Raw genomic sequence first — 27,352 nt, 5'->3', positions numbered from 1 at the left:
AGTGACACTTGGGAGGTGAGGCTCTCTTACCACTGTGAGGTAAAGTCAACGAACTCTGCAGAGAACTTGTCTGCTGGGAGTTGTGGCGATGGTTCCTCTACCACCTGTTTGAGCTGCTGAAATGGCGTTCCCCACGAATCATAGGGAAATCGAAGGATGGCCAACTCAATCTGGAGAAGAGAGGAAACAGGAGACAACAGTTTCAACAGGGCTGCTTTCGGGGATCACCCATGTTTCATTCGTGGAGAGCCAAAGGGAAACACAAGACAAACTTCAAGTGTAAGGGGTGGGGGGGAATAAACTAATAATTTGTTCTCTAGCAATTTTCCCCAAATCCCTAGTGCTAGGGATTTTTAAATACTACTTACTAGACAAGTCACTTAAGCCTATCTAAAACAGGGCCTCTCACTAAAACCCACTGTGGCACTTCATAAAAACTGTAAGCCAACAGTATTAAACTTCAGGATGTAAAGCTACGAGGATTTCAAATGTTTGGTCTGAAAAGTAATTCCCAGCCTGAGACCTTTCCAGAGCTGAGCATCTACTGCCACCTGCAGGTCGCTTGGTGAAATGACAGGGGGAGAAAGCAACCTAGAACCAAATGACTCATCTTTTTTTGGACTGGAGAAAAAGGCCACTTTGCATTACAGGATCACGTGTTTTCTGGGCAGGTAGGAGAAATAACTCATGGGATTTATTCAGCTGCTGTGCCTGGGGAGGAGCCAGGACCACAGTGGGTAATTCCAGACCTCGGTGATCCACTGAAAATGTATGACCACCAAAGTGATGAAATTTACAATCACCAAAGTTATGAATAAGTTATGAATAAATCATATAACTTTAAGGCTGTATCTAAGGAAATCATCCTATTGGTTATCCTGTATTGAGAATATACCTGACTGATATGGTTTGGCTGCATCCCCACCCAAATCTCATCTTGAATTGTAGCTCCCATAATTCCTACATGTTGTGGGACGGACCCAGCGGGAGATAATTGAATCACGGGGCGGTTCCCCCATACTGTTCTACGGTTCTCACGGTAGCGAAAAAGTCTCACGAGATCCGATGGTTTTATGAAGCATCTCCCTTTTCGCTTGGCCCTCTCATTCTCTCTTGTCTGCCACCATGTAAGATGTGCCTTTCACCTTCCACCATGATCATGAGGCTTCCCCAGCCACATGGAACTGTGAGTCCATTAAACCTCTTTTTCTCTTAAATTACTCAGTCTTGGGGATGCTTTTATCAGCATTGTGAAAACGAACTAATGTACTGACCTCATCAGTCTTTAACTTCTACTTCTCCAATAAAAACATCCTGGGAAGCATAGCCTATGTCCTGGATAACATGGCCCTATCAGGGTTCACGCACATTAGCATTCTTTGCACAGCTTGAGCTTCTTGACTTGGCTTGAATAATTTAATTTTAAACTATAAGGAATATGGTCAGATCCTCTTATGTTACAGATGAGGAAAGGAAGGTAGTCCGTGTGACTATAACAATTACTCAAAAAGGCATACAGCTCATCAGAGGTGGAATCAAGAGAAAAACTGGTTTCCCCAATCCCGTATCAGTGTTTTTACTATACCACACTACAAACGGTTATTACTCAAAATCTCCTACCACCTCAGCAGGAGAGGGAGCCCCAAACCAGCATTTAGGGCATTTGTTTCTTGGACCCAAAGTCCACCTCATTCAAGTTTCATGCCCACAACCTCATAGTTCGTGACAATTGGCATACACTACCATTGTGATGCCCAGACTCCAAATGTCAGACTTCACACTGTAGCCCTTCTGGTTGAGCTCTGGGTTTATTCTTTCAGGCTGGAAAGGAGACAGACAACTGAGAAACTGGGAAGACAGTTGAGATAACATTCTTAGTTCAACAGTCTCTGGGGATGGGGGTAGCATCAGCTGCCAAGTGAGTTGTTATAAGCTGTTAACATGCCTCTGAGGCCAAGAAGACCCGCTTAACTACAATAAATATCCATATCTCCACAGGGTTTCCCTTCTTCTGTGTTTGTCTTTTCTTGGACACAGTACTGGATCAAGTTCCTTTCATAACAAATTTAAAATTTGCCTTAAGAAGAAACAGGGTATACGTTATAAAGCTGCTTTGCCCATCTAGAATTATCCTTGTTTAAAACATGAACAGTCCAGAACTCAATAAAACAAGAGTCACTGGGCTACTGTCCCATGCTAATAGACCTGAGCAATTTTTAGCTAAACACAGACAGGAAGCTTTTTGATTCAAAGCACAAGTCCATTTCCACATAGAATGTAGTGTCTGTTCCTTTAGTTAAAGGGGATTGCAAGGTCTCTGCTAAAGGCAGTGAATCTTCACAGCTGTGAGGTCCTCTCATGACTAATCTAACTGCCTTGTTTGGGTAATTTAAGCTCTATTTACTATTTTGTCCTCAACAAACAATGCAATACTCCCCTGCGATACAGTGTGGAAAACTGTGCAGGCTATATGTATTGTGTATATGATTTTTCAAATAACATATTTCTTTCACTTGATTTTTTTAAAGTAATACATATGTAACTATGGTCTGAACATTTGTTCCCCACCAAAATCCACAGGTTAAAACCTAATCGCACATGTGATGGTATCAGAAGGCAGGGCCTTTGGGAGGTGATTGAGTCATGAAGGTGGAACACTAATGAATAGGACTGGGGCCCTTATAAAAGAAGCCCCAGAGAGATCCCTCGCCCCTCTCACCGTGCTTTGAATCAAAAAGCTTCCTGTCTGTGTTTAGCTAAAAATTGCTCAGGTCTATTAGCATGGGACAGTAGCCCAGTGACTCTTGTTTTATTGAGTTCTGGACTGTTCATGTTTTAAACAAGGATAATTCTAGATGGGCAAAGCAGCTTTATAACGTATACCCTGTTTCTTCTTAAGGCAAATTTTAAATTTGTTATGAAAGGAACTTGATCCAGTACTGTGTCCAAGAAAAGACAAACACAGAAGAAGGGAAACCCTGTGGAGGACTAAGCAGGAAGGAGCTATGTATGATCCTGAGAAACGTGAGCCCTCATCAGACACCAAATCTTCTGGTGCCTTCATCTTGGATTTCCTAGCCTCCAAAAACTGTGAGAAATACATTTCTGTTGTTTATAGGCTGCCTGGCTTATGTTATTTTGCCATAGCAGCCTGAACAAACTAAGACAATATATGAAGCAAGTGAGTAAAGATTTCAGACATGAAATTTTGAAGAAAAACTAAGAGGCAGACTACTTTTGGAGTCTTAGGTACATTTCCATTTTCCTTCTGTGGGCCATCCATTTCTTGTTTCCCAGCATGATTTATCAGCAGTGACATTACCAGATGCCACGCTAGCTAATGTACTTACAGCCATGTATGGTTTGCAACCCGCATCAATTGTTTTAGCAACAGAGTCCACCAAGTAGCCACTGATTCCAAAATCGCACATCTTCACTTGACCGAGAGCATTAATGAGTACATTAGAAGGCTTGACGTCTGAAAGCAAAAGCAACCAGGATCCCATCATTCCAGTCTGCTTTCAAGGTTCATTTCTCTACCACCAGAGGGCCTAAAATCTCCATTTGTCCATCTTCCTTTCCCCAAGTTGCCCAACACAGAAGTAACTGCCATCCCTGACCCATAGTTATAAACTGCTTATTGCTTTCAACTTGATTTTCTATTTCATGTTTTGTTCATGCCTCGTAGAACTGTGAATTTCTCAATACAAAAAACTGTTTTCTCCACTGATTTTATGATCTTCATTACCCTCATATTTGTAGTAAGAGCCTAAAAAATTATTACTGAATCCAATGCCCGATTCAAAATGATCTATTGATATTTAATGTAGGAGTAATAAAACAAAGAACAAAAAGGCAGACCGTGACACAATGATATACCAAACATGACCAAAGCAACCTTTGTTTCTGTTTGGTTTGGTTTTTTCTTCAGGATAAGTTTTTACTCTGTCACTCAACTGGTATGCAGTGGTGTGATCATAGCTCACTGCAGCCTCAACCTCCTGGGCTCAAATCACCCTCCTGCCTCAGTCCCCTGAGTAGCTAGGACTACAGGTGTGCACCACCATGCCCGGCTTTTTTTTTTTCTTTTTTTTTGATAGACAGGATGTCTCTTGACCAGGCTGGTCTCAAACTCCTAGCCTCAAGCAATCCTCCCACCCCACCTCCCAAAGGGTTGTGATTACAGATGTGAGCCACCAAGCCTGGCCCAAAGCAACAAACTGTGATTGAAACCTCTGCAAGCGATGTGTCAGAGGTCACATAGTGTAAAGGATCATAAACCCAGGTATTCTAGACCACAGGGCAGGTACTGAAGAAGCAGTATTACAGACCAGATTTTAAATTAATCCTTTTGACTAGAAAGATTTAACCCACCCACCCATATGCCCCAAAAATGGAACTACAATTATCTCTGGATAATAAAAATTGAAATTACAGTTAATTTTTTCCCTTTGTGATACTTTTCACAACGCCCATAAAATTGGAAGATAAAGATTATTACAAAAGCTTTGGCCGGGCGCGGTGGCTCAAGCCTGTAATCCCAGCACTTTGGGAGGCCGAGACGGGCGGATCACGAGGTCAGGAGATCGAGACCATCCTGGCTAACACGGTGAAACCCCGTCTCTACTAAAAAATACAAAAAAAAAAAAAACTAGCCGGGCGAGGTGGCGGGCGCCTGTAGTCCCAGCTACTCGGGAGGCTGAGGCAGGAGAATGGCGTAAACCCGGGAGGCGGAGCTTGCAGTGAGCTGAGATCCGGTCACTGCACTCCAGCCCCGCGACAGATCGAGACTCCGTCTCAAAAAAAAAAAAAAAAAAGCTATCCTTTATAATTTTCCTTTAAGCTGGAAGACATACAAATTTCATTTTATTATTTTTATATCTTACATATATTCTCTAATATGAATTGCATATTTCATAATGGTGAAATAACCCTTAATGTTAATTTCAAACTTGTGAATAATCTACAGTTCTTTTCCTATCTGTATTCCTATTTTCTTCTCCTCATCTTCCTTCATCCTATTTTTCCAATTTTCAATAATAACAACTAACAATAATAGGCACACTGTGGAAGGCATTTTACATTATTTCTAGGCTCAGAGAGTTTAAGAATTATCCAAACTACAAGGCCCTCTTACATACCAGTACATTCTATTATTTTTCCCAAAGACGTGGTGGAGGGTATCTCTTCCCCGAAGCTTCCCTAATGATAATCACTAAGTGATAGCACTTACTTATTTTACATTATCTAAATTACTTCTATATTTGGTACTTGCTTTTTTTATTTTTTATTTATTTTTTTTATGGAGTCTCACTGTGTCGCCCAGACTGGAGTGCAGTAATAAGATCTCGGCTCACTGCAACCTCCTCCTCCCAGGCTCAAGTGATTCTCATGCCTCAGCCTCCCAAGTAGCTGGGATTACAGGCACCTACCACCACACTCAACTGATTTTTGTATTTTCAGTAGAGAGAGGGTTTTGTCATGTTGGCCAGGCTGGTCTCAAACTCCTGACCTCAGGTGATCCGCCTGCCTCGGCCTCCCAAAGTGCTGGGATTACAGGCATGAGCCACGGCACCCAACTTGGTACTTTCAAATTTCTAATGATTTTTTTTTTTTTTTGGTATATTTATCTTACTTCCCTATAAGAATCCTGATGCATAATTTAATAAAAGTATACTTTCTTCTTATATACCTCTCAGGGCATCTATTACATTTTAAAAGTGATTTTAAAAGATGAATAAATGGATGAATGGGTGGAGAGAAGATGAATGAATTAATGGATGGATGGATGGATGGATGGATGATGGATGGATGGATGGTTGAAGACATAACAGGCCAATAAGAAGGAAGAAAAGGAAGGAGGAAGAGATAAACCATTTCATCCTGCCTTTTGTTGTCTGAAAGGGCTCTGCTTTACACCAGAGTTTTTCACACTTTCAGGTGCACCAGAATCACCTGGAAATCTTGTTAAAATGCAAATTCCAATTCATTTGATCTTGAGACCCATGATTCTTCTCCAACAAGCTCTCATGTGATGGCCAATACAGGATCGATTTTTATCATATTCTCTAAAATTCTCAATGATGTAATCCCACAGCTCTGCTTGCTAACAAGTGTTTATATTCAATTTGGATGTAAGATAAAGATCATGTCTTCTTATGTCCTCAGCCACGATAAGGAATACTACTTATATGGTTTGCTATCCAATCTCAAAGGAAAGCCCCTTAGTTCTCTTGCCTGAGTCCATTCTACTTCCATCCATGGGGGTTTGGGGGTAGGGAGGGTCTCCAGGTGAAAGAAATGAACTTTATCAAAGGACCAGCCAAGGCAGCTCACGGCTGCTTACCTCTGTGAATGACAGACAGCTTACTGTGTAAATGTTCTAATGCTTTTACAATCTGCAAGAGAAACACAAGATAGATTTATTTATCATATCGCTGGAAAGAAATTGAATATTAAGTATATCAAGGTTTATTATGCTTGGCTTTAGGTTACCAGTGAGATATTTTCTCAAATAGTGGTGGTCCTATCTAGGAAGATACATATGAAGTTACACAAATTGGACTCCATCCACCAGAGAGGACTGTATCTTATATCAGAAAGGATGTCTCCCTCATCTGTCTTGTTCATTTGCCCTCATTCTTTTTCTCTCCACCCTCCTGAACCTGAATAGCCATGAAGGTAGAAGACCTTCTTTCTATTTATTTTCCTTCTGCTTCCTTCTATGCCTACTAGTCTTAAGAGAACATTTTAAAAATCCATAAATGAAAATCAAAATAAACTAATGTCAGAATATAGACACCAGGAATGTGGTCGTAGCTGATGAATGCAGCACTTAGAGTCATTTAACCTAGAGTTTGCCAAACCAAAGCAGGGCTAGAATCTTCTACACAGTGCTCAGAAAGGAAAGCATGTATTTATCCATCCACCAATAAATGTCAACAGACATGTACGAATAGTAGCTGTGACTCAGGTAGTATTTCTTCATATTGAGATACAAAGACACATAAGGACTTTATTTCTCACATTATCCTTGCAATAGGGATTAAAATGTACTCACAGAAACTGCTATTTTCCCTAAGATGTCCTCTGGAATTGTCTGGCCTTTATCAATAACTTGTTTGTAGAATTTATCTAGTGATGTATCCATGAGCTCCATGCAGATCCACACATCACCCTGGAGACCAATTGGTTCAGGAATTGTTTAAAAGGATGAAAAAGGGAGAAAGAAAAAAAAAAAAAAGTAAACACCTGTCCTGAAGAATTAACTATTTCTTTCTTGAATTTTGGGGGGAAATATATTGTTTTCTGTCAAGATCATAAAGGAATTTACAAATAAGCAAGGTTGTCTCCAAAGAGCAAACCAGTAGGTAGCTGAGCAGAACCTGCATGTGATCTCCTACCCCTTAATGAAAAATGGAATCTAATTACTAACAGACATAAGCAATAAAACCCCAGAAATCCAGGCCTTTACTGACACCACTGTCTAGGAGTTAGGTCTAGGTGCCTACTCTCTGTCGGATCTCTCACACTAAACACCAGCAATAGTCAGTCAAAAAGCTGGTTTTAATGAGGTGAAGCCTCATAATTCGTATCATGGTGAAGTGAAAAACAGAGGTAGAGAAAACAGATCAAAGTAAGTCTACATGGTACACAAGTAGGCTAGATGAAGTTCCTAAAGCAGTCCAAAGACCAGAATATTTCCAATTACAAGAGATCTATGCAAATCAGTCTATAGGCGATATAGAAAGTTCTGCCAAGATAAACAAAACAAAAAAAAGAAAGGAGAAGAGAATCTCTGCATCTTAAAAAGGCTAACCACATTTGAAAATACCATAATTTCAATCCAACTTTGCCCCAGGACATGTCATGGCACACACGTAAACCCACCTATACAAGATGTGTCAAACAAGAAAGAGCTCCATGATTGTGATGGCATTGATGTGATCAAAGAAACTTCTTTTTAAGTTATTGTTCTCCCTAGACTTTGAATTGAAGGGTCACCTACCTCCCGAAACAGTGCGCCATAAAAGGTGACGGTGAATGGACAGTCCACCGTCCTCATGGAAATATCCAAATCCATCAGTAGCCTTTTCTGTTCCTGGCTATTTACTGTGGCTCGGATCCGCTGAATGGAAATGCATGGAAAATGTATGGTTACTACTCTGAGGATGAGGCAGGCAGGGACCTGAAGAAGTCCCATCGTGAAAACAGTACAGTCCATAACACAACTTCTAGCAACAACATTGTGAATATCCACCCTAAGTGATTAGCTATCTGTAACACATGAAAATAAGGAAGGCTGTTACTCATTTGATTTCCTGAACAGTCTTGGTAAGAAACAAATTGATAGTATGTTTTGGAGAGTGACAAAATATTTTGGAATGTATTTCCAAGTTACAAAAACAATCTGGTTTACTGTATTATGTCTGTTCAGTGCAGAGAGGACACAATATTACGGACTTTGCTGCTTATCTGAGGTCCCAAGAAAATAAAAAGCCAAAAGCGCTTCTTTGGGAACAGGTAAGAGTATTTGGAGGGAAAAGTAACTGTAAGAGAATAGGTACAGCTATAGGAAATGGAAGGAATTAGAGAGAAATAGAGAAACCGTTCATTCTTTATCCCAGTGCTTCTGTGGGAAGAAAAATCTGTCACACTAGCAAATGTAGCCTTACAGAAACATGATTATATCATTAAATGATACGAGAGATACAATATCACTAGGCCTTCACACTTTTTGCCTACTTAGCAAGTCAGCAGAAGAACAGACTGAAAAATCTACAAGATAAAAGTATTCCCATTCTTCAAAAGCAAAGGGATCCAAGTCCCTTTGATTATTCCTAACGATGGCCCAAATCTATTAACTCAACTAGAGATGTTAATTCTTTGTGATCCTCCCAGCTTCTACTCAATAATATGAAATGATTTTAAATTTCCTTTCATAGCTCAAAAACTACGTAGATTTACCCTAGATATTTTTACCCTCCTTTTTCCACAAATGGAGACAATTTTCTCTCCCAATTCTGGTTTCTTGATTTTCAGGGGCAACTCTTTAAAAGCAACAAAATATAGAATAAAAGAGATGTATGAGTCATAACAGCCAAATGCAATACGTAAACTTTCGTTGGGATGCTGATTTGAAAATCCAACAGGATAAAACAAACACACACACTTTGAGATGATCAAGGAAATTTTCACTTGGACTGTGGATTAGATAAAGGAATTATTATTATTATTATTATTATTATTATTATTATTTGAGATGGAGTCTCACTCTGTCATCCAGGCTGGAGTGGAGTGGCATGATCTCGGCTCACCACAACCTCCACCTCCCGGGTTCAAGTGATTCTCCTGCCTGAGCCTCCCAAGTAGCTGGGACTGCAGACATGTGCTACCATGCCCGGCTAATTTTTTGTATTTTTAGTAGAGATGGGGTTTCACTATGTTGACCAGGCTGGTCTTGAACTCCTGACCTCATGATCCACCTGCTTTGGCCTCCCAAAGTGCTGGGATTACAGGCATGAGCCACCATGCCTGGCCCATTAATTATTTTAAGTATGATGACATGGTAGTTTTGTAAAAATTTAAAATTGTGAAAGAATGGATGGAGGGTGAGTTAAGAGTTAAAAAAAAAATAAAAATAAAAAATAAAAAGTAGATACAACTCACACCAAGGAAGCTTTTTCCATACCTTTTGAGGAAAATATTCTTCCCTCCAAATAATCTTTTCTGTCTTACCCTACGGAAGATGGTTTTGCTTCTATTAAAAGGGCTGGTTGACAATTGAGATGGACAAACGTATACACAGCAGATAGAAAACACTTGGGAGAATGTCAACTCTACCTTCACTGCCATGATCTGCCCGCTGGGCACGTGCCGCATCTTCTCCACCACCCCGTACGCACCTCGTCCCAGTTCCATTATAGGCTCCAGGTCATCTGCCTTCACCTCAAAGTTCTGCAAGAGAGAAAAGGAATAATGCAATGGGAAAGAGAAAAATAAACAGAACAGAGAGCACATTATCCTCTGTCTCGTTTCTCTCATGTTCTAAGGATTATTTCTGGGCCAGAAGATTTTCTAGCATGTCAAAGCAACCTCTGAAAGCAAGAAGCTACAAGAAGGGCCAAGAGATGTCTTAGGAGCTCCCACAGGGGTAGCCCACCTGCTTGTCCCAGGCAACACAGAAACACAACTTGGATTCAGCTTGCCTGTGTCTCACTTGAAGCTATTTCACTGCAGTTCTTTAGCCACGACCCTTCATTGTGTCTGTAACCCACTATTGACTGATGGCAACTAGATTATGTCTGAGCTTTGGGAAATACCCTCCCAAGAGAAGCATCTACTCTCTTCAAATGCCTTCCATCAAAAGCACAGTAGCCTGATTTCAATTCAACATTTTTTCAAAATAGCAAAAACTTTGCATACCACTTCCCTTTAAATGCAAATTTTTTTTGACTCATTCCCTGACAGCATGCTAGGGAAAACAAAGCATACATATAAAATGGCCAACGTATTAACTGGCAGACATGATTTTTTCTTACCTGATTTCCAATAGAAATGCAAGCCTTGGAGTCTAAATCTCGAGGTGGTCTAAGAAAGATAAGGGGGAAAAGAACAAACATAAGCTAATGAGTCAATTATATCCTTCCCAAATCACATGCCACTGGGGGCATTTTTCCTTAAAAAGAAAGTGGAAGTTCATGAGTAAACTGAAGCAGCATATGAGTGTTAATAAGAGGAGATTTGAAATAAATTACATTTGGGTTTAAATTACTTAACCTCTTTGGGGCTCCATTTCTTCTTTCACATGGGGATATTAATATGGCTACATTGTGAAGCAGGAGTGAGTATTCAATGAGATAATACAAGTAAAATGCTTAGCAGAATGTTTGGCATACAGTAAATATCTAATTCATATGTGCAATTATCTAGATCAATCGTCCCAGGCAACACAGAAACAGACTAATACAGGCGTGGGCCACCGCACCTGGCGAGCATTTGCTATGTTTATCGTACTACTTTGGTACATTTCTTTCAGGAAAGTGCCTTTCTCAGCTCCTAGTTGTGTGCACAGCCAGAGCCAAACATTTATCTCTTAAGTAGATCAGGGTGCCTAACCCCCAAGCCACAGACTAATACCAGTCAGCAGGAGATGAGTGTTGGCTGAAGGACAGAAGCTTCACCTGGACTTACAGTCACTCCCCATCGCTCACATTACCACCTGAGCTCTGCCTCCTGTCAGATCAGCGGTGGCCTTAGATTCTCATAGGAGCACAAACCCTACTGTGAACTGTGTATACGAGGGATATAGGTTGCGCACTCCTTATGAGAATCTAATGCCTGATGATCTGTCGCTGTCTCCCATCACCCCCAGATGGGACCATATAGTTGCAGGATAACAAGCTCAAGACCCTCATTGATTCTACATTATGGTGAGTTGTATAATTATTTCATGATGTATTACACTGTAATAATAATAGAAATAAAGTACACAATAAATGTAATGTGCTTGAATCATCCCGAAACCATCCCCCCACCCAGTTCATGGAAAAACTGTCTTTCAAAAAACCAGTCCCTGGTGCCAAAAAAGTTAGGGACTGCTGATGCAGGTCATTGTGCTAGAGTAGTGAGTCTCAAGCTTTATCTTTCATCCAAGAGCACCAATACATATAATTATTTCACCACATCTCACAATTGTTTTAAGAAACAAATAGCAATGGCATATATTCTGTTAACTCACAAAATTCATAGAACATAAGAATTTCAAATCTAGTCCCTTCTTTCATAGATGGACAGAAGGTCCAGAGAGGAAAAGTGACTCCCCCCAGCCCACAGCTGCCCCAGGTCTCCTGATTTCCAGTTCTGCATACTCTCTACTCTACCAGGCTGTCTCATCAAGCCCAGCAATATTTCTTCCATGCATAGCATTATTCAATTCTGGGGTTTTCTTAGGAGCCAGAGGTTTGCTGATTTTGTTTCTACAGTCACTTTCTGAGTATTTATTTCTACTACTTCAATGATCTCTCAGGTGGTATCAATCTACTTAAGAGATAAATGTTTGGCTCTGGCTGTGCACACAACTAGGAGCTGAGAAAGGCACTTTCCTGAAAGAAATGTACCAAAGTAGTACGATAAACATAGCAAATGCTGGCCAGGTGCGGTGGCCCACGCCTGTAATCCCAGCACTTTGGGAGGCTGAGGCGGGCGGATCACCTGAGGTCAGGAGTTCGAGACCAGCCTGGCCAAAACGGTGAAACCCCATCTCTAGGAAAAACACAAAAATTAGCCAGGCATTGTGGCACACGTCTGTAATCCCAGCTACTCGGCAGGCTGAGGCGGGAGAATTGCTTGAACCCAGGAGGCGGAGGTTGCAGTGAGCCAAGATTGTGCCATTACACTCCAGCCTGGGTGATAGAGTGAGACTCTGTATATATAAAACATACCAAATGCCAAAAAACACATTGTTAATGTGATCAAACAAAAAGAACAACTAGAGGCTAAAGACAAAAGAATCCTGGTGCTGCCAGAAAAGAGGGAAAGAGTGTGAGTGGACAGGTAAAGACTCATGTCTCTCTGGAAGCACATTCCATGCCAGAAGAAGGCAAAGGAAAATGGAAAGAGAGGAAAAGGGAAAGATGAAAGGGAGAGAGAAAAGAAACCTTTGCCAATGAGGACTTTTTCCAACTCTCAGGCATGATTCTAACCCTTTTGCTGAAATTAAACACAAAAATTAAATTAAAAAGTAGGGATACAGGCTGGGCATGGTGGCTCACACCTGTAATCCCAGCAATTTGGGAGGCCAAGGCAGGTGGATCACCTGAGGTCAGGAGTTCGAAACCACCCTGGCCAACATGGTGAAACCCCGTCTCTACTAAAAATACAAAAATTAGCCAGGCATGCTGGCGGGCATCTGTAATCCCAGCTACTCGGGAGGCTGAGGCAGGAGAATCGCTTGAACCCACGAGGCAAAGGTTGAAGTTGAAGTGAGCCAAGATCGTGCCACTGCTGTCCAGCCTGGGCAACAAGAACGAGACTCGGTCTCAAAAAACAAAAAAAAAAAAAAAAAAAAAGAAGAAAATGGCAAGCCTTCTCTCACCTCAAAATCCTTTTGGAATACATAGAATACTTTTTTATATTAACTTAAAACTGGGGACTGAGAGGGAGAGAGAGAAAAAAACAACACAAAACAAAACACACACACACACACACACACCACAAACAGCAGTGATGTGCTTCTATATCTTGTGTTTCTGAGCAGGGAATTTTTCTTCAGAAAAGGTTTCTGGAAGAATCAAATTTCTAAAACGCTACTTCCTCTTTCTCAAGATTTCCAAAGCTTTTTTTCCTCAGTTGTCACAATTTGCTTGTATTAATTTGGAATGGCACTTTGAAATAAAGGCAAATATGACTTTAAACATGTGACTAATATAAACAACAAAAATCCTTTGCAATTATTCAACACGCTGATTTTTTTTTTGAGACAGAATCTCACCCTGTCACCCACACTGGAGTGCAGTGGCGCAATCTTGGCTCACTGCAACCTCTGCCTACTGGGTTCAAGCAATTCTCCTGCCTCAGCCTCCCAAGCAGCTGGGATTACAGGCACCCACCACCACGTCCAGCTAATCGTTGTAGTTCGAGTAGAAACAGGGTTTCGCCATGTTGGCCAGGCTGGTCTCAAACTCCTGACCTCAAGTGATCCTCCCGCCTCGGCCTCCCAAAGTGCTGGAATTACAGGCATCAGCCACCACACCCAGCCATCACCTTGACTTTTTAAAAGTATGAAGCAACAGAAAGGTCACTAATTATTTGGGGCTGCGACTGTTTTTGCCATCCAATGAGGTTATTGAAAACAAGTTCTTCCAAGTCTAAATATTCTTATATTTTACATATATAGCAGGGCTCAGCAAATTACAGCCTGTGGTCCAGCTAAGAATGACTTTTCCAAATTTAAACGCTTGTAAAAAAACAAAAAATAAACAACAGCATCCTCTGTGACCCATGTAGCCTAAAATATTTACTATCTGCCCTTTCACAAAAAAAAAAAAAAAAAGTTTGCTGAGCTTGGCTGTATACTAACTTTGCATTACCCCGGGACCTAATAGAAGGGTCTGGTGTCATTTTCCAGATTAAGAAAAATGAGCCGGGCGCGGTGGCTCAAGCCTGTAATCCCAGCACTTTGGGAGGCCGAGGCGGGCGGATCACGAGGTCAGGAGATCGAGACCATCCTGGCTAACACGGTGAAACCCCGTCTCTACTAAAAATACAAAAAAACTAGCCAGAGGAGGTGGTGGGCGCCTGTAGTCCCAGTTACTCGGGAGGCTGAGGCAGGAGAATGGCGTAAACCCGGGAGGCGGAGCTTGCAGTGAGCTGAGATCCGGCCACTGCACTCCAGCCTGGGCGACAGAGCGAGACTCCGTCTCAAAAAAAAAAATGAAACCCAGAAAAGCTGGGTGATTTTCTGAAGCCATACGGTCATGCACAGAGCTGAAAATAAAACTCAAGTCGCCTGAATCTCAGCCTTGACTTAATTAAGGAGGAGAAAAAGGAAGAAGAGAAGGAAATATAAAAAACTGGGCTAAGAGCATTTTTACCTGCTCTCATGATTCCCAAGGAGGCAGATTGAATACAAGGAACTTGCTCCCAATGCCCAGGCCTCCGCTAATGAAAATAATCAATTCGCCTGTGCTGCAGGCCCTTGGACTCATCAAGTGGGCCAAAAATATCAAATGATGGGGCCAAGACTGACAAATCAGATTGGATTAGTTGACATTGTGCTCTGTCCAGGGCTGGGCATATGAGTTTGCCAGGGGCACTGCGATTCTGCAGGAAGTTTATACTGTGGGTGGATGTTCTCTGTCACTTATTCAATATTTTAGTCCTCTGGGGAAAAAACCAAGCTTATTACAAAAATTCTTCCCCTGGAAGACCAAAGGTCTTCCAAAGGTCACCTAGTATTCATTTTTTATATGAACAACCAGCTTCGGTTTAGTACGATAGTTATTCATTTATAATTTTACATGAGGAATCAGTTCACTGGTTATCACAATTATTTTTCATTTATTCAGAAATATTTATTGAGCACCTATTTGGGCAAGAGAACGTGTGAGCCATTTACATAAAATAGCTTCCTTAATTTTTACAACTCTCAGAGGTAGTATCAATAGAGGTGTTATTACCTCTAGTGAAATAGAATAGGGTATGAATTGAAATCAAGGTATTAATACCTCTTTCAGCAATTAATATTGAAAGTGACTAAATAAGAACACTCGGGCTGGGAGCAGTGGCTCACACCTGTAATCCCAGCACTTTGGGAGGCTGAGGCGGGTGAATCATGAGGTCAGGAGTTCGAGACCAGCCTGGCTAACATAGTGAAACCCCGTCTCTACTAAAAATACAAACTTAGCTGAGCATGGTGGCAGGCGCCTGTAGTCCAAGCTGTTTGGGAGGCTGAGGCAGGAGAATTGCTTGAACTCGAGAGGCAGAGGTTGTGGTGAGCCACGATCACACCACTGCACTCCAGCCTGGGCAACAGAGCAAGACTCTGTCTCAAAAAAAAAAAAGTACACTTAGAGAGACAATGAGATTAGAACCCAGAGCTGCACTATAATGGCTTCTGATGCACAGTGTGCTGTAAAGGATACTACCTCTCATTTCACTAGCCATAAACTGTTTGCTCACAGCCTCTACCAGTCTGATGTGTGGCTAAGAGCACATCACTGAGAGTCAGAGATTCCTGAGCTGATATGCCAGTTCTTCCACTGAGAAGCTGTGCAATAATGCTCACTTGGAGCTACCTTTCATCGAGCAATTGCAATGCACCAGGCACTACACTAGACACTCATATGGATTATGACATCTAATCCTCAAGACAGCAACATCACTGTTATTCCCAGGTTTTGTTTGTTTTTTGAGATGGAATCTCACTCTGTCATCTAGGCTGGAGTGCAATGGCATAATCTCGGCTCACTGCAACTTCCACCTCCTGGATTCAAGTGATTCTCCTGCCTCAGTCTCCCAAGAAACTGGGACTACAGGCGCCCGCCGCCACGCCTGGCTAATTTTTTGCATTTTTAGAAGGGGAAACGAAGGCTTAGCGCAGTTAGGTATTTTGCCTAAGGTATTCAACTAGTGAAGTTTGGATTCCAAATTTAAACCTAAGTGTTCTGGCTCCAGACCCTGAACTCTTACCCATGAAGCTATGCTGAACAGGTCGGAGCAATGCACCTGACCATTGCACCGTTCTGTTTGTTCACATGTCAAGTGAGAGTAACAAACACTGCCTCTGAGTTTCTTGTTGTGGTTAAATGAAACGATATGAACTAGCATCAAACTGATTTAGAATTGGTCACTATCAATTAAGGGGAGGGACAGCCCACACTGGCATCGGTAGCTCAGAGAAAGAACTCAAACAGAGGGGCCACACAAGTGGAACTCGGGAGAATGGAGCTTTGTCAAGGCCTATTTATTCTTGAGAAGCGCAGCAGAAGGAGGCAGGGTATGAATGGGAAGAAATCACCAAGCCAGCCTTCAAAAATTGCCAAGAAAAACACAAAATGTGGGAGCTACCTCTATAGGAGTACAAATCTAAGCCGCGGCATTAAAGTCATAACAAGGAGACTCTTTGAGCTACGGTGGTATACTCTACAATAATGAAGTGATACTTTTCGCTTCACAAAGTGAAACAGGTAAGTATATTCACAGCATATCCTATTAATACCATACGAGGGAAAAACAAAATATAAACTGCTTTTATCCTTGTTTATACCAAGAAAGCGTTTATGGTAGCCTTCCAAAATTCATAAAATTTATAAAATTAACATATACTTTATGCTATAATGTAAACTAATGTAAAAGGTAAAGAATAAAAATTGTAAGGGGAAGGGATATAAGACTGCTGGCAGGTTGATATAAGAATAAATCCCAAAGGAAATAGTAAAAATAAAAGCAGAAAGCAATAAAATTGAAAATAGGAAAATAAAACAAAGCCAGTTCTTCAAAAGAAAAAAAAAAAATCAGTAAAGTTGATAAACTTCAAGCAAAACTGACAAATTTAACAAGAGAAGACACAAATTATCAGTATCAGGGAAGAAAAAAAAAAGGATGTCACAACAGATTGTACATCCATTTAAAGGATAGGCAGAAAACACTGTGAACAGTTTTACTCTCATAAATGTGACAACTTGGAAGAAATAGACCAACTCCTCAAAACCACATACTACCAAAACTCAGCCATAATGAAACAGATAATCTGAATAGTCCTATAACTATTAAAGAAATTGAGATTGCGATTAAAAAGTCCCGGAAAAAAAAAAAAAACAGGCTCATTTTCTTTCATTGGAGAATTTTAGCAAACATTCAAAGAAGAATTAGCACCAATTTTATACAATGTCTACCAAAAAATAGAAGAAACACTTACCAATTCATTTTTATTAGTATTACCTTAATACTAAAACTAGAAAATAATAGCACAAGAAAAGTAATAAATAAACCATCACAGACCAACATCTCCCAAAAGCCTAGAAACAAAAATCCTCAACAAAATTTTAGCAAATCGAATCCAACAATGTACAAAAATATATACACCATAACTAACTGGGATTCATTTGGGGTATGCAAGGCTAGCTCAGTACATAAAAATGAATCAACATAATCTGCATATCGACAGATCAAAGAAGAAAAATCTTATGATCATATCAATTGGTGCAGAGAAAGCATTCAACAAAATTCAATACCCATTCATAATAAAAGTTCTCAGGCAGGGCACGTTGGCTCGTGCCTGTAATCTTGGCACTTTGGGAGGGCCAAGGCAGGCAAATTGCTTACCCACGAGTTCGAGACCAGCCTGGGCAACACGGCGAAACCCCACATCTACAAAATACAAAAATAAATTAGCCCAGTGTGGTGGCATGTACCTGTAGTTCCAGCTACTTCAGAGGCTGAGATGGGAGGATCACTTGAGCCAGGAGAGGCTGAGACTGCAGTGAGCCATGAGCACACCACTGCACTCCAGCCTGGGTGACAGAGTGAGACCCTGTCTCAAAAAACAAAAACAAACAATCAAAAAAAACCTCTCAGTATACTGAGAGATTTTATATAGCTGGGAACCCTTTCAACCTCATAAGTAACATCTACAAAAAATCTACAGTTAGCTTCATACTTACTAGTAAAAGACTAAATGCTTTCCTTCTAAGATGAGGAACAAACCAGTTTGCCTGCTCTCATCAACCTTATTAACATAGGACTGGACATTCTTGCTACTTCAATAAGGCAAGAAAATGCAAGTAAAAATCAAAGTAAAGATTGGACAAGAAGAAATAAAACTGTCTCCGTTTACAGATGCCATGATTGTCTACATAGAAAACCCTAAGGATTCAATGAAAAGCTTCTAGAACTAATAAGTGATTTTAGTAAAGTCACAGAATAGAAGATCAACTGCAGAATCCACAGAACACAAGATCAATACAGAAAAGATCTATTGCATTTCTATACACTGACAATGAACAAGTAAAAACCAAGCTCACAAATCAAATTCCGCTTAAAATTTGCTCCAAAAAAACACTTAGGTATAAATTTTAACAAAATCTAATACAGAGGAATTGTATTATAAAAATGCTGATGAAATAAAATTTTTAAAGTTGCAGAAATATACCATGTTTGCAGATTAGAAGAACCAATGTAGTAAAAATGTCAATTTGCCCTAAATTGATGTATAGGTTAAACACAATTCCTACTAAAATCTCAGTAAGTTTCTTTGTGGACATAGACAAGCTTATTCCAAAACTTATATGAAAAGAGAAAGACCTTTAGAAGAGTCAACATAATTCTGAAAGAGAACAGAGTGAGAGGAATCATGTTTCCCTGTTATGACTTACTATGCAGCTGTGGTAATCAAGACAGTGTGATACTGGCAAAGGGACAGACACATAAATCAGTGGAACAGAATAGAGAACACAGAAATAACTTCAAACAAATATGCCCAATTGACATTTGACAAAGGAGCAGAAGCAATTCAATGCAGGAGGGATAGCCTTTTCAACAGATGGTTCTAGAATAATTGGTAACCCACTGGCCAAAAAAATAAAGCTCAACCTAAACTCATACCTTGAACAAAAATTAACTCAAAATGGACCATGGGCTTAAATGCAAAATGAAAAACTACAAAACTTCTAGACAGATCTAGGACTACGCAAAATGTTCTTAGACTTTATCAAAAGCATGATCTGTAAAAGTAATAATTGATAAGTCAATCTTCATCAGAATTAAAAACCTTTACTCTGTGAAAGACCCTTCTAAAATCATAAAAAGACAAATTACAAACTGTGAAAAATATTTTCGTATCATGTATCGGACAAAGTCCTTGTGCTCAGAATATACAAATAACTCTCAAAAGTAAACAATAAAAAGTATCTAATTAGACAATGGGCAAAAGATATGCACAGACATTTCACCAAAAATATGTAGATGGAAAATAAACACCTAAAAATATATTCTACATTATTAGCCACTAGAGAAATTGCAAATTAAAACTACATATAGGCTGGGCACGGTGGCTCACGCCTGTAATGCCAGCACTCTGGGAGGCCGAGGCAGGTGGATCATCTAAGGTCAGGAGTTCGAGACCAGCATACCAGCCTGGCCAATATGGTGAAACCCCGTCTCTACTAAAAAAAAAAAAAAAATTAGCTGGGCATGGTGGCCGGTGCCTGTATTCCCAGCTGCTGGGGAGGCTGAGGCAGGAGAATCACCTGAACCCAGGGGACAGAGGTTGCAGTGAGCCGAGATCACGCCACTGCACTCCAGCCTGGGCAACAAGAGAGAAACTCCGTCTCAACAACAACAACAAAAACTACATACATATCACTACACATAAGAATGGCTAAACTGAAAAATACTGATAGTACCAATTGCTGGCAGAGATCCAGAAAAACTAGATTATTCAGACATTATTGGTGAGAACATAAAATGGTACATTTACTCTGGCCAACAGTTCAGCAGTTCTTTCAAAACTAAAGATGGGCTTACCATGTAACCCAGCAATTACACTATTGGGCTTATACCCCAGAGAAATGAAGACCTATTCTCAGGCAGGAACTTACGCATAAATGCTCATAACAGCTTTATTCCTAAGAGCGAAAAATGGAAAACTACCCAATCTCCTTCAAAGGCTAAGGTGTTGAACAAACTATGGTATGACCATACTATAGATGGGTACTTAGCAATAAAATGGAACAAACTGTCAACACATGCAATTACTTAAATGAACCTCAATAAAATTACGTTGAACAAAAAAATCTCAAAAAGAGATGCATGATTTCATTGAAATAACAATCATGAAATAACAAAATGGCAAAGGAGAACAGATTAGTTGCTGCTAGGGATTAAGGACAGAGATGGGGGGAAGAGGTGGGTGTGACTATAAGAGGGCAACATAAAAGAGTCTTGTAATGTTGTTGTAGTGAAGTATCTTGATTATAATAGTACTTATGCAAGACTTACACATGTGATAAACTTTATAGAGCTACACATGCACACACACACACACACACACACACATGAATACTCGCATAGCTGGCGAAATTAAGTTCTATGATTTGTACTATTGCCACTTTCTTGATCTTGATAATGTACTATGTTTGTGTAAGATGTTAACGTGGGATGGGGGGAGTTTGGCATGGCTTGGGGAAAGGGATATATGGGACTTCCCTGTACATTTCTTTGCAACCTCCTTTTAATCTACAATTACTTCAAAATAAAAAGTTTTAAAAGTATATCCCATAAATTCCTATACAGGTAGTAAAAGTAGGCCACATATTTGACTCTAAGCTCTTGAGAAATCAGTCAGAGAGGAAACAATAGTAATTACACAGTTCACAGGTCTACAGAAAAAAAAAATTGCTCAGAGAGACCAAAATAAAGAAAAAAAGGAGGAAAAAAATATTGATAGTAAGTATGGGAAGATGGATCTTCCTCCTGCAGATTCCAATGAAAGGAACATTCTATCTTGAGTTTAGACTCTTGAGCTACAGTCCAGAACCCTGAAGAGTAGCCCTCAACTCTGCTTTGTCCTTAAAAATTCTCCAGTGGAAAGTTTCTGTATACTGCTTCATGCAATATAAGGACCAATGGCTTTAACAAAGTCTTACAGCGGACAGGATCCCATTTAAGAGCATATTCCAACACTAGGGGGTGCACTTCCTGATAGTAGATCACAGCTAAAATCAAAACCCATTACAAAGGGAGGCACTTTTGTAGACATGAACAAAAGCCTTACCAACTCACTTTTCCATTAGGATGCCCTGTCTTTGCCTTTGCCCTGTCTCTCTAACACCTCTATTGTGATTCGTTTCCTTGGAGTTTCGATTCCTCTCATGCAGATGCCTTGGTAGGTGGTTGTACCTCCAGCTGGACAGGAAGTACCTTTCCCACCACCAGATTAAAAAAAAAAACAAGAAGGAGGTTCACAGAGAGGATGTCATTTACACGATGTCCTTCACTAGGACTTGAGCTGACTTAGGGATTTAGGCCAAAACCTCGGCTTCAGCTAATAAAAAAGTGTTCCTTTACCTCATTCTTCCTTCTGTTTATATGGGACAGAATTTAAGTGTCAGGATGTGGGTCCTCACCAAATACCATCTTTCCATCTCAACCCAAGTTTTATAGTAGTGGCTTTCACAGGGATTTTCCTGTTTGCTCCAATCTACAGGGAAAAGGCAAAGAAGTCCATATCCAGGGCCCTTTCTGGTCTTACATAGAGCCCCATCTGCCAAATATATGTGACATTCAATTCTTACTCAACCAATAACTTAAGACACTGAGTTCAAAACTACCCATTCAACATAACTGACTGATAAGATATGATTATTTCAGGTCTCAGAACAGTGAGCAAATGGCTTCCCCCCTTAAAGGGCTCTTCTAAAGTCAAGGCATTGCTCACCAGTCCAAAAATAAACCCCAGGAGAAACCTGAAAGTACAAGGATTTGGATTCAGATGATGATCTTGCCAACTTACGTGGAACTGGTCTGAGGTTGTTCAAACGCTTCTTTTGGAATTTTAAGGCCAGGGTTTCGCTTCTTGCCTATGGGGAAAGACGTAAGGAAAACGTTAAGGATTAAATCATAGCAGGATAGCAGAGAAAGAGACTGCAGCAAAGGAAAGAGCTGACCTGCGCATGCAGCTCTCACGTCTCCATTTAAAGCACCACTTCCTGCCCAGGAAGTTTGTGAGTGTTGAGAACCCAAGCACCAGGTAGAACAGAGCTTCCCAAATACAGACTGTGATCATGAATGAGGTTTTTCATCAGTCCGGGGGCAAACATCAGGATGAGAATGCTAACGCTCTTTTCCTAGGAAGATCTGCCCTTTCTGCCCACTGAGTATGTCATTGCAACTTCTTTTTTTTTTTTTTTTGAGACAGAGTCTCACTCTGTCACCAGGCTGGAGTGCAGTGGCACGATCTCGGCTCACTGCAACTTCTGCCTCCTGGATTCAAGCAATTCTCCTGCCTCAGTCTCCTGAGGAGCTGGGATTACAGGCATGCACCACCATGCCCGGCAAATTCTTGTATTTTTAGTAGAGACAGGGGTTTCTCTATGTTGGCCAGGCTGGTCTCGAACTCCTGACCTCAGGTGATCCACTGACCTTGGCCTCCCAAAGTGCTGGGATTACAGGCATGTGTCACCACGCCCAGTCTATAAGCCACCATGCCTGGTCTTGCTTTTTTTTTTTTTTTCTTTTACACTATAATGGTGATGGCAGACACTTGGTTATAGCTTTTTTTTTTTCTTTTTAGTGTTAGTAAAGGGCAATCACCCTTATCTCAGTATCCCCCAATTTTCTAAATCGATCTGTTAACAACTACAAGAGTTAGCAATGGAAGTAGAATAAAAAATGCTTTTCCACTGTTCTACCCTCCCCTTTTCCCAACCACCTGCTGTAATTTGAAAAACTTCAGAGAGGGATAGAGTAATACTTCTTTACATTTGCCCTGTTCCGTAAAGGATTAAGATAACACATGAGCTTATGCAAGGAGGTTATAACTTGGGCCAGATGGAAAGGTAGCTTGATGTTGATCATACCTGGGCTGAAATTACAAGACAATTTGGCTCAAATACTTTTGTTGATGAGTAAAAATGAACAGACTGAGAGATGCCAGCTCAGGAAGCAGATCAGAGCAAACAAGAGCCTGGGGTTTTCCTCATCCATAGAGATCCTGTGTCTCCCAGGCAAAACCAAGGAAGAGCTGGATAGAATGGCTGGAAAGAATGCTACCTCCTGGCCGGGAGCAGTGGCTCACGCCTGTAATCCCAGTACTTTGGGAGGCCGAGGCGGGCGGATCACGAGGTCAGGAGATCGAGACCATCTTGGCTAATATGGTGAAACCCCCTCTCTACTAAAAATACAATAAATTAGCCAGGCGTGGTGGTGGGCGCCTGTAGACCCAGCTACTCAGGAGGCTGAGGCAGGAGAATGGCGTGAACCCAGGAGGCGGAGCTTGCATGCAGTGAGCCAAGATCGCACCACTGCACTCCAGCCTAGATGACAGAGCAAGACTCCGCCTCAAAAAAAAAAGAATGCTACCTCCTTTCCCACCTCTTCTCTACATTGCAGATGAGCACTCAGAGATAACACAAACCCTGGATACGGCGCTGGATAGATCCTGAAGCTGCAAAGAAACTTAAGAAATCAATTAAAATAACCTCCTTGCAGAAAAATGACATCCAAAGACTTCAGTGACTTGCTCCACATCACAGAGGTCAGCAATGACCCAGTCAGATAAGAATCCCGGTCTCCTGACACCCAGGTGGGTGTTTCTACTATCCTGCAACAGAAGACGTTTAGAGATGACTGGAGAGGGGGCGGGTGAGAGGAACACGGGATTTTGAGTTTTAAAATACTCAGCTGACATCTGGTTCTTCCATGTACCACACAACTTCTAGAATCACTTTTCGTCTGACTCTGTTTTCTCAGTTGTAAAATGAGGAAGTAACATCAGTACTCACCTCACTTGACTGATATGAGAATCAAAGCAGATAACATATATGAAAAAACATTAAGATACCGTAAGTAGCTCTTAATTAGACTCATTTAGGGAAACAATTAGTACCGTCTCATCTTTTTAAAAGCCATTTAAAAAAATTCATGAAGAGAACTGGCTACATGATCATAGCCCACTAGAATGTATAATGAAATTTTTTCTTTCTATTCCTTCAGAATCCAAAATCAGATCAATTCTGCCAAGTTGTATAAAGCCAGGAAAAACTATGCTTCGCAGGAATCAGCCTAGAGAAAGCCTTTTAGGAACACCTTCAGGCTTTCTCAATTCTCTCCTCATTTGGGTTTACCTATGTATTTTATAAGGTTCAAAACTCACCATTCACTTTCCTGCTCTTGGAACTCAAATAGCTGTTAAGGATGTTACTAAATTGGCAGTTATTGACATCGCATAGAGCTTTCCTGGGTACCAGGAACTATGCTAAGTGCTGGACTCAGTTATGAGAATCCAAATAGATAGATGGCCTAATTCCAACAATTGCCATCCATATGCCTCAGCCAAACAGACAGGAAATGTTATTTTCAATGAGATTCTTCAGTGAGGAATGAATGACGGATTCAACTTGTTTAGATAACTATACAGACAACTACATACAAATTCCAGTACAGGCGACAGATAATTCAGGTAATCCCAAGAGGCAACCCTACAGTTCTCTCAAAGAAAACAAAAACTAAAGTAACACATAATTTGCCTATGAAAACTGGTCTCCAGTTGTCATTTAAGCAAACCAAAAGCAGAAATTGCTCTTAAATTCCTACGTCTTCCTCTTATTTCTAACTCAGTTCTTATAAGACAGATGTAAAGAGAAATAGCTATTGATTGAGAAAACCCCTTTGGAAAACCTTAATATAGCAATTAATTAGTAGCAATTCTTAACAGCAATTAACTATTAAACCATAACTTAAATCACCAAAACATCTATACAAAGAAATAGTAAAAAAGAGAGAAAGTTTTTGGCATAGAGAGACCAAAGGAATAAAAGACCAAAATAATAATACAGTCTTCCAAGTGGGAGGAGAAGGCCTTTGATTCTCTCCCCAGATCACTTTTACACCCGGCTATCCCCCCAAACCCCACTTCAACATCATTCTTACCCTGAATTTACTGCCTCCTAGTTGAAATTGCCAGCCTCCTGTCTCCAGACTCTAAACCCTTGACTAGATGTAAGTTGGACATCTGCAAATCTTAAACCTAATATTTCCAAGTATATCAGCTCCTCAGAGCAACGAGAAAAAAAACAGATCCAGGAGACACAAAACCTAGTTGAATTACAGTGTTAGAAAATACTCTGCCTTCACGTCAAAAAGTACATCAAATAAAATACAAATCACAAGCACACACAGCAACATTCTGCAATTCACTTACTTGCCTATCTCTGACACAGCAGCACAATAAGAGACCAGCAGAGGTGACTCTGGTGAGGTTTTCGAGGCTGCAGGGAAGGCCAGCAGAGGAAAACCTAACAGAAGTCATTCTTCACTTAGCTCCAAAGACCACACTTCAGCAAGGAGAAACAGAACTGAACAGACTCCGCCCCCTCCTCAAGTCCGGATTGCAGCAAACCTCTGCAAGTTCATTGTTCCCAGGAAATTGCAGCTTCAGGAAGGGAGAAGGGAAGTGGGTCTATGTGGACACCCAGGCGTGACATTAATCATTAATCAGACTTGGAGGAATAAATCTCTAAATCTGGACAGTACCATGTTCTGCAGCTTTTCTATAAATGCCTCTTTCATTTCTTAAAAGAAAGAAAAACAATATGTGGTCAGTTTCCAGCTGTGTTTACTTCACAGCAATCTGTTCCCCCAGGAAGGCAGCCAACACCTGACGCTAACATTGAACACTGTTAAAAAAAAAAAAAAAAAATGGGAGGGAGCACCATGAATAATAAAGCTAAGTGGCCAACTACGTTCAACAGTCTTTGCCTTTGATATTCTAAAGCAAAGCAGAAAAAATGTCAGAAAAAAAAAAAAGCTTTCTATGATGTCACATGATAGCAACAAGCCCTCTCAGAAAGAGAGAATTCTGTAGATTTCTGCAGATCGCAACAAGCCTCGACTGCTTATTGGCACAGTCTGCAAAGGGTAAGCCTCATCGGCCTGATTGGGCATATGCAGCACTATATTGCATCAGACCCTGTTACACCCATGTCTGTGTTCTCTGAAAATAGCGTAGTCCCACCACACACATATATTTGCAAAATTCATCTTAAACCAAAGCAAAGCTGGGTCATTATAATCCTGGCCTGAGCAAAATGGCACTGGAAAAGAAAAATTTTAAAAGCCTTGCCAATAGTCAGAAAATATTTACCAGGCCACAGAAATGTTCGCTAGCTTTGACTGCACCGAAAATGATGGGGTACACGAGAGGTCTTGCACACACTCTGAGAGGGTAAGCACAAAGCACTCCTCTGATGGTCCTCATTACATAAAACAGAAGATTGTGTTCCACTGCCAACCCAAACAGCATGAGAAGCCCACGCGGTCAACAGAAGGTGGCATCGTGAAGATATGCTGATGCCTAAATATTTGTTAGCTTGGCCGAGGGTTGGGGGGCATGATTGTGAGAGTTTATGATTATTGACACAGCTTCACAAAAGGATGGCAGTGTTTCCAGTGCCAAATTTATTTTAAAAATCTGTTTCCCAATATGAATGGGATTTCCAGCCAAGTAACTGGCAATCTAGAGGCCTTGGCTGCCCTCTCCTTACTACTTGCATCTAGGCTTACGTTCCAAGGGTAGTTGGCAATAAAATCAGCAGTGAAGTATCATTCAGTGTTATTAAATTGCAATCATCATATGCAAAGCAACGAACGAAGCAGGGCAGGGGAAGAGGCGTGCAGGAAGAAAGCTGGCTTTGCAACAGCAATGTAAAAGGGAACAGGGACCCTGCCATCCTCCGGTCCTCCAAAACCACTGGTTCTTATATACCACTGAGATTCCAACCACTGAGGCAAATCTCTCTGGAATTATATAAAGTTTAGAGAAAAAAAGCTGAAAAGCTTTTTTTTTTTTTGAGATGGAATCTTGCTCTGTCACCCAGCCTGGAGTGTAGTGGCACAATGTCAGCTCACTGTAACCTCTGCCTCCCGGGTTCATGTGATTCTCCTGCCTCAGCCTCCTGAATAGCTGGGATTACAGGCACCCACCACCATGCCTGACTAATTTTTGTATTTTTAGTAAAGATGGGGTTTCACCATGTTGGTCAGGCTGCTCTTGAACTCCTGACCTCATGATCCACCTGCCTTGCCCTCCCAAAGTGCTGGGATTATAGGTGTGAGTCACCATGCCCGGCCTTTT

At 40.9% G+C, this 27,352-nt stretch overlaps 1 protein-coding gene across 4 annotated transcripts in view; it reads right to left on the bottom strand.

Annotated features, from left to right (window-relative positions):
• The window catches only part of MAP2K6 (mitogen-activated protein kinase kinase 6), a 149,741-nt gene that overhangs the window by 34,448 nt on the left and 87,941 nt on the right, over positions 1–27,352 (bottom strand). For 3 of the 4 annotated variants that reach the window (XM_033181979.1, XM_033181978.1, XM_033181977.1), the window contains exons 2-10: positions 22,013–22,079; positions 10,542–10,590; positions 9,844–9,957; positions 8,009–8,128; positions 7,061–7,177; positions 6,347–6,398; positions 3,351–3,478; positions 1,744–1,821; positions 31–170 (exon numbers count right to left, since the gene is read on the bottom strand). In XM_033181979.1, coding sequence (XP_033037870.1) covers positions 31–170; positions 1,744–1,821; positions 3,351–3,478; positions 6,347–6,398; positions 7,061–7,177; positions 8,009–8,128; positions 9,844–9,957; positions 10,542–10,590; positions 22,013–22,079 — 865 coding nt within the window. Of the gene's footprint in view, positions 1–30; positions 171–1,743; positions 1,822–3,350; positions 3,479–6,346; positions 6,399–7,060; positions 7,178–8,008; positions 8,129–9,843; positions 9,958–10,541; positions 10,591–22,012; positions 22,080–25,420; positions 25,678–27,352 lie in introns of those variants that run through there. The other variant, XM_033181980.1, reaches the window with a different exon arrangement.

Source organism: Trachypithecus francoisi, unplaced genomic scaffold (genome assembly GCF_009764315.1).
Source record: "Trachypithecus francoisi isolate TF-2019V2 unplaced genomic scaffold, Tfra_2.0 Lachesis_group20, whole genome shotgun sequence".
Classification (NCBI taxonomy): Eukaryota; Metazoa; Chordata; class Mammalia; order Primates; family Cercopithecidae; genus Trachypithecus; species Trachypithecus francoisi.
This window is presented reverse-complemented; position numbering and strand designations above follow the sequence as displayed.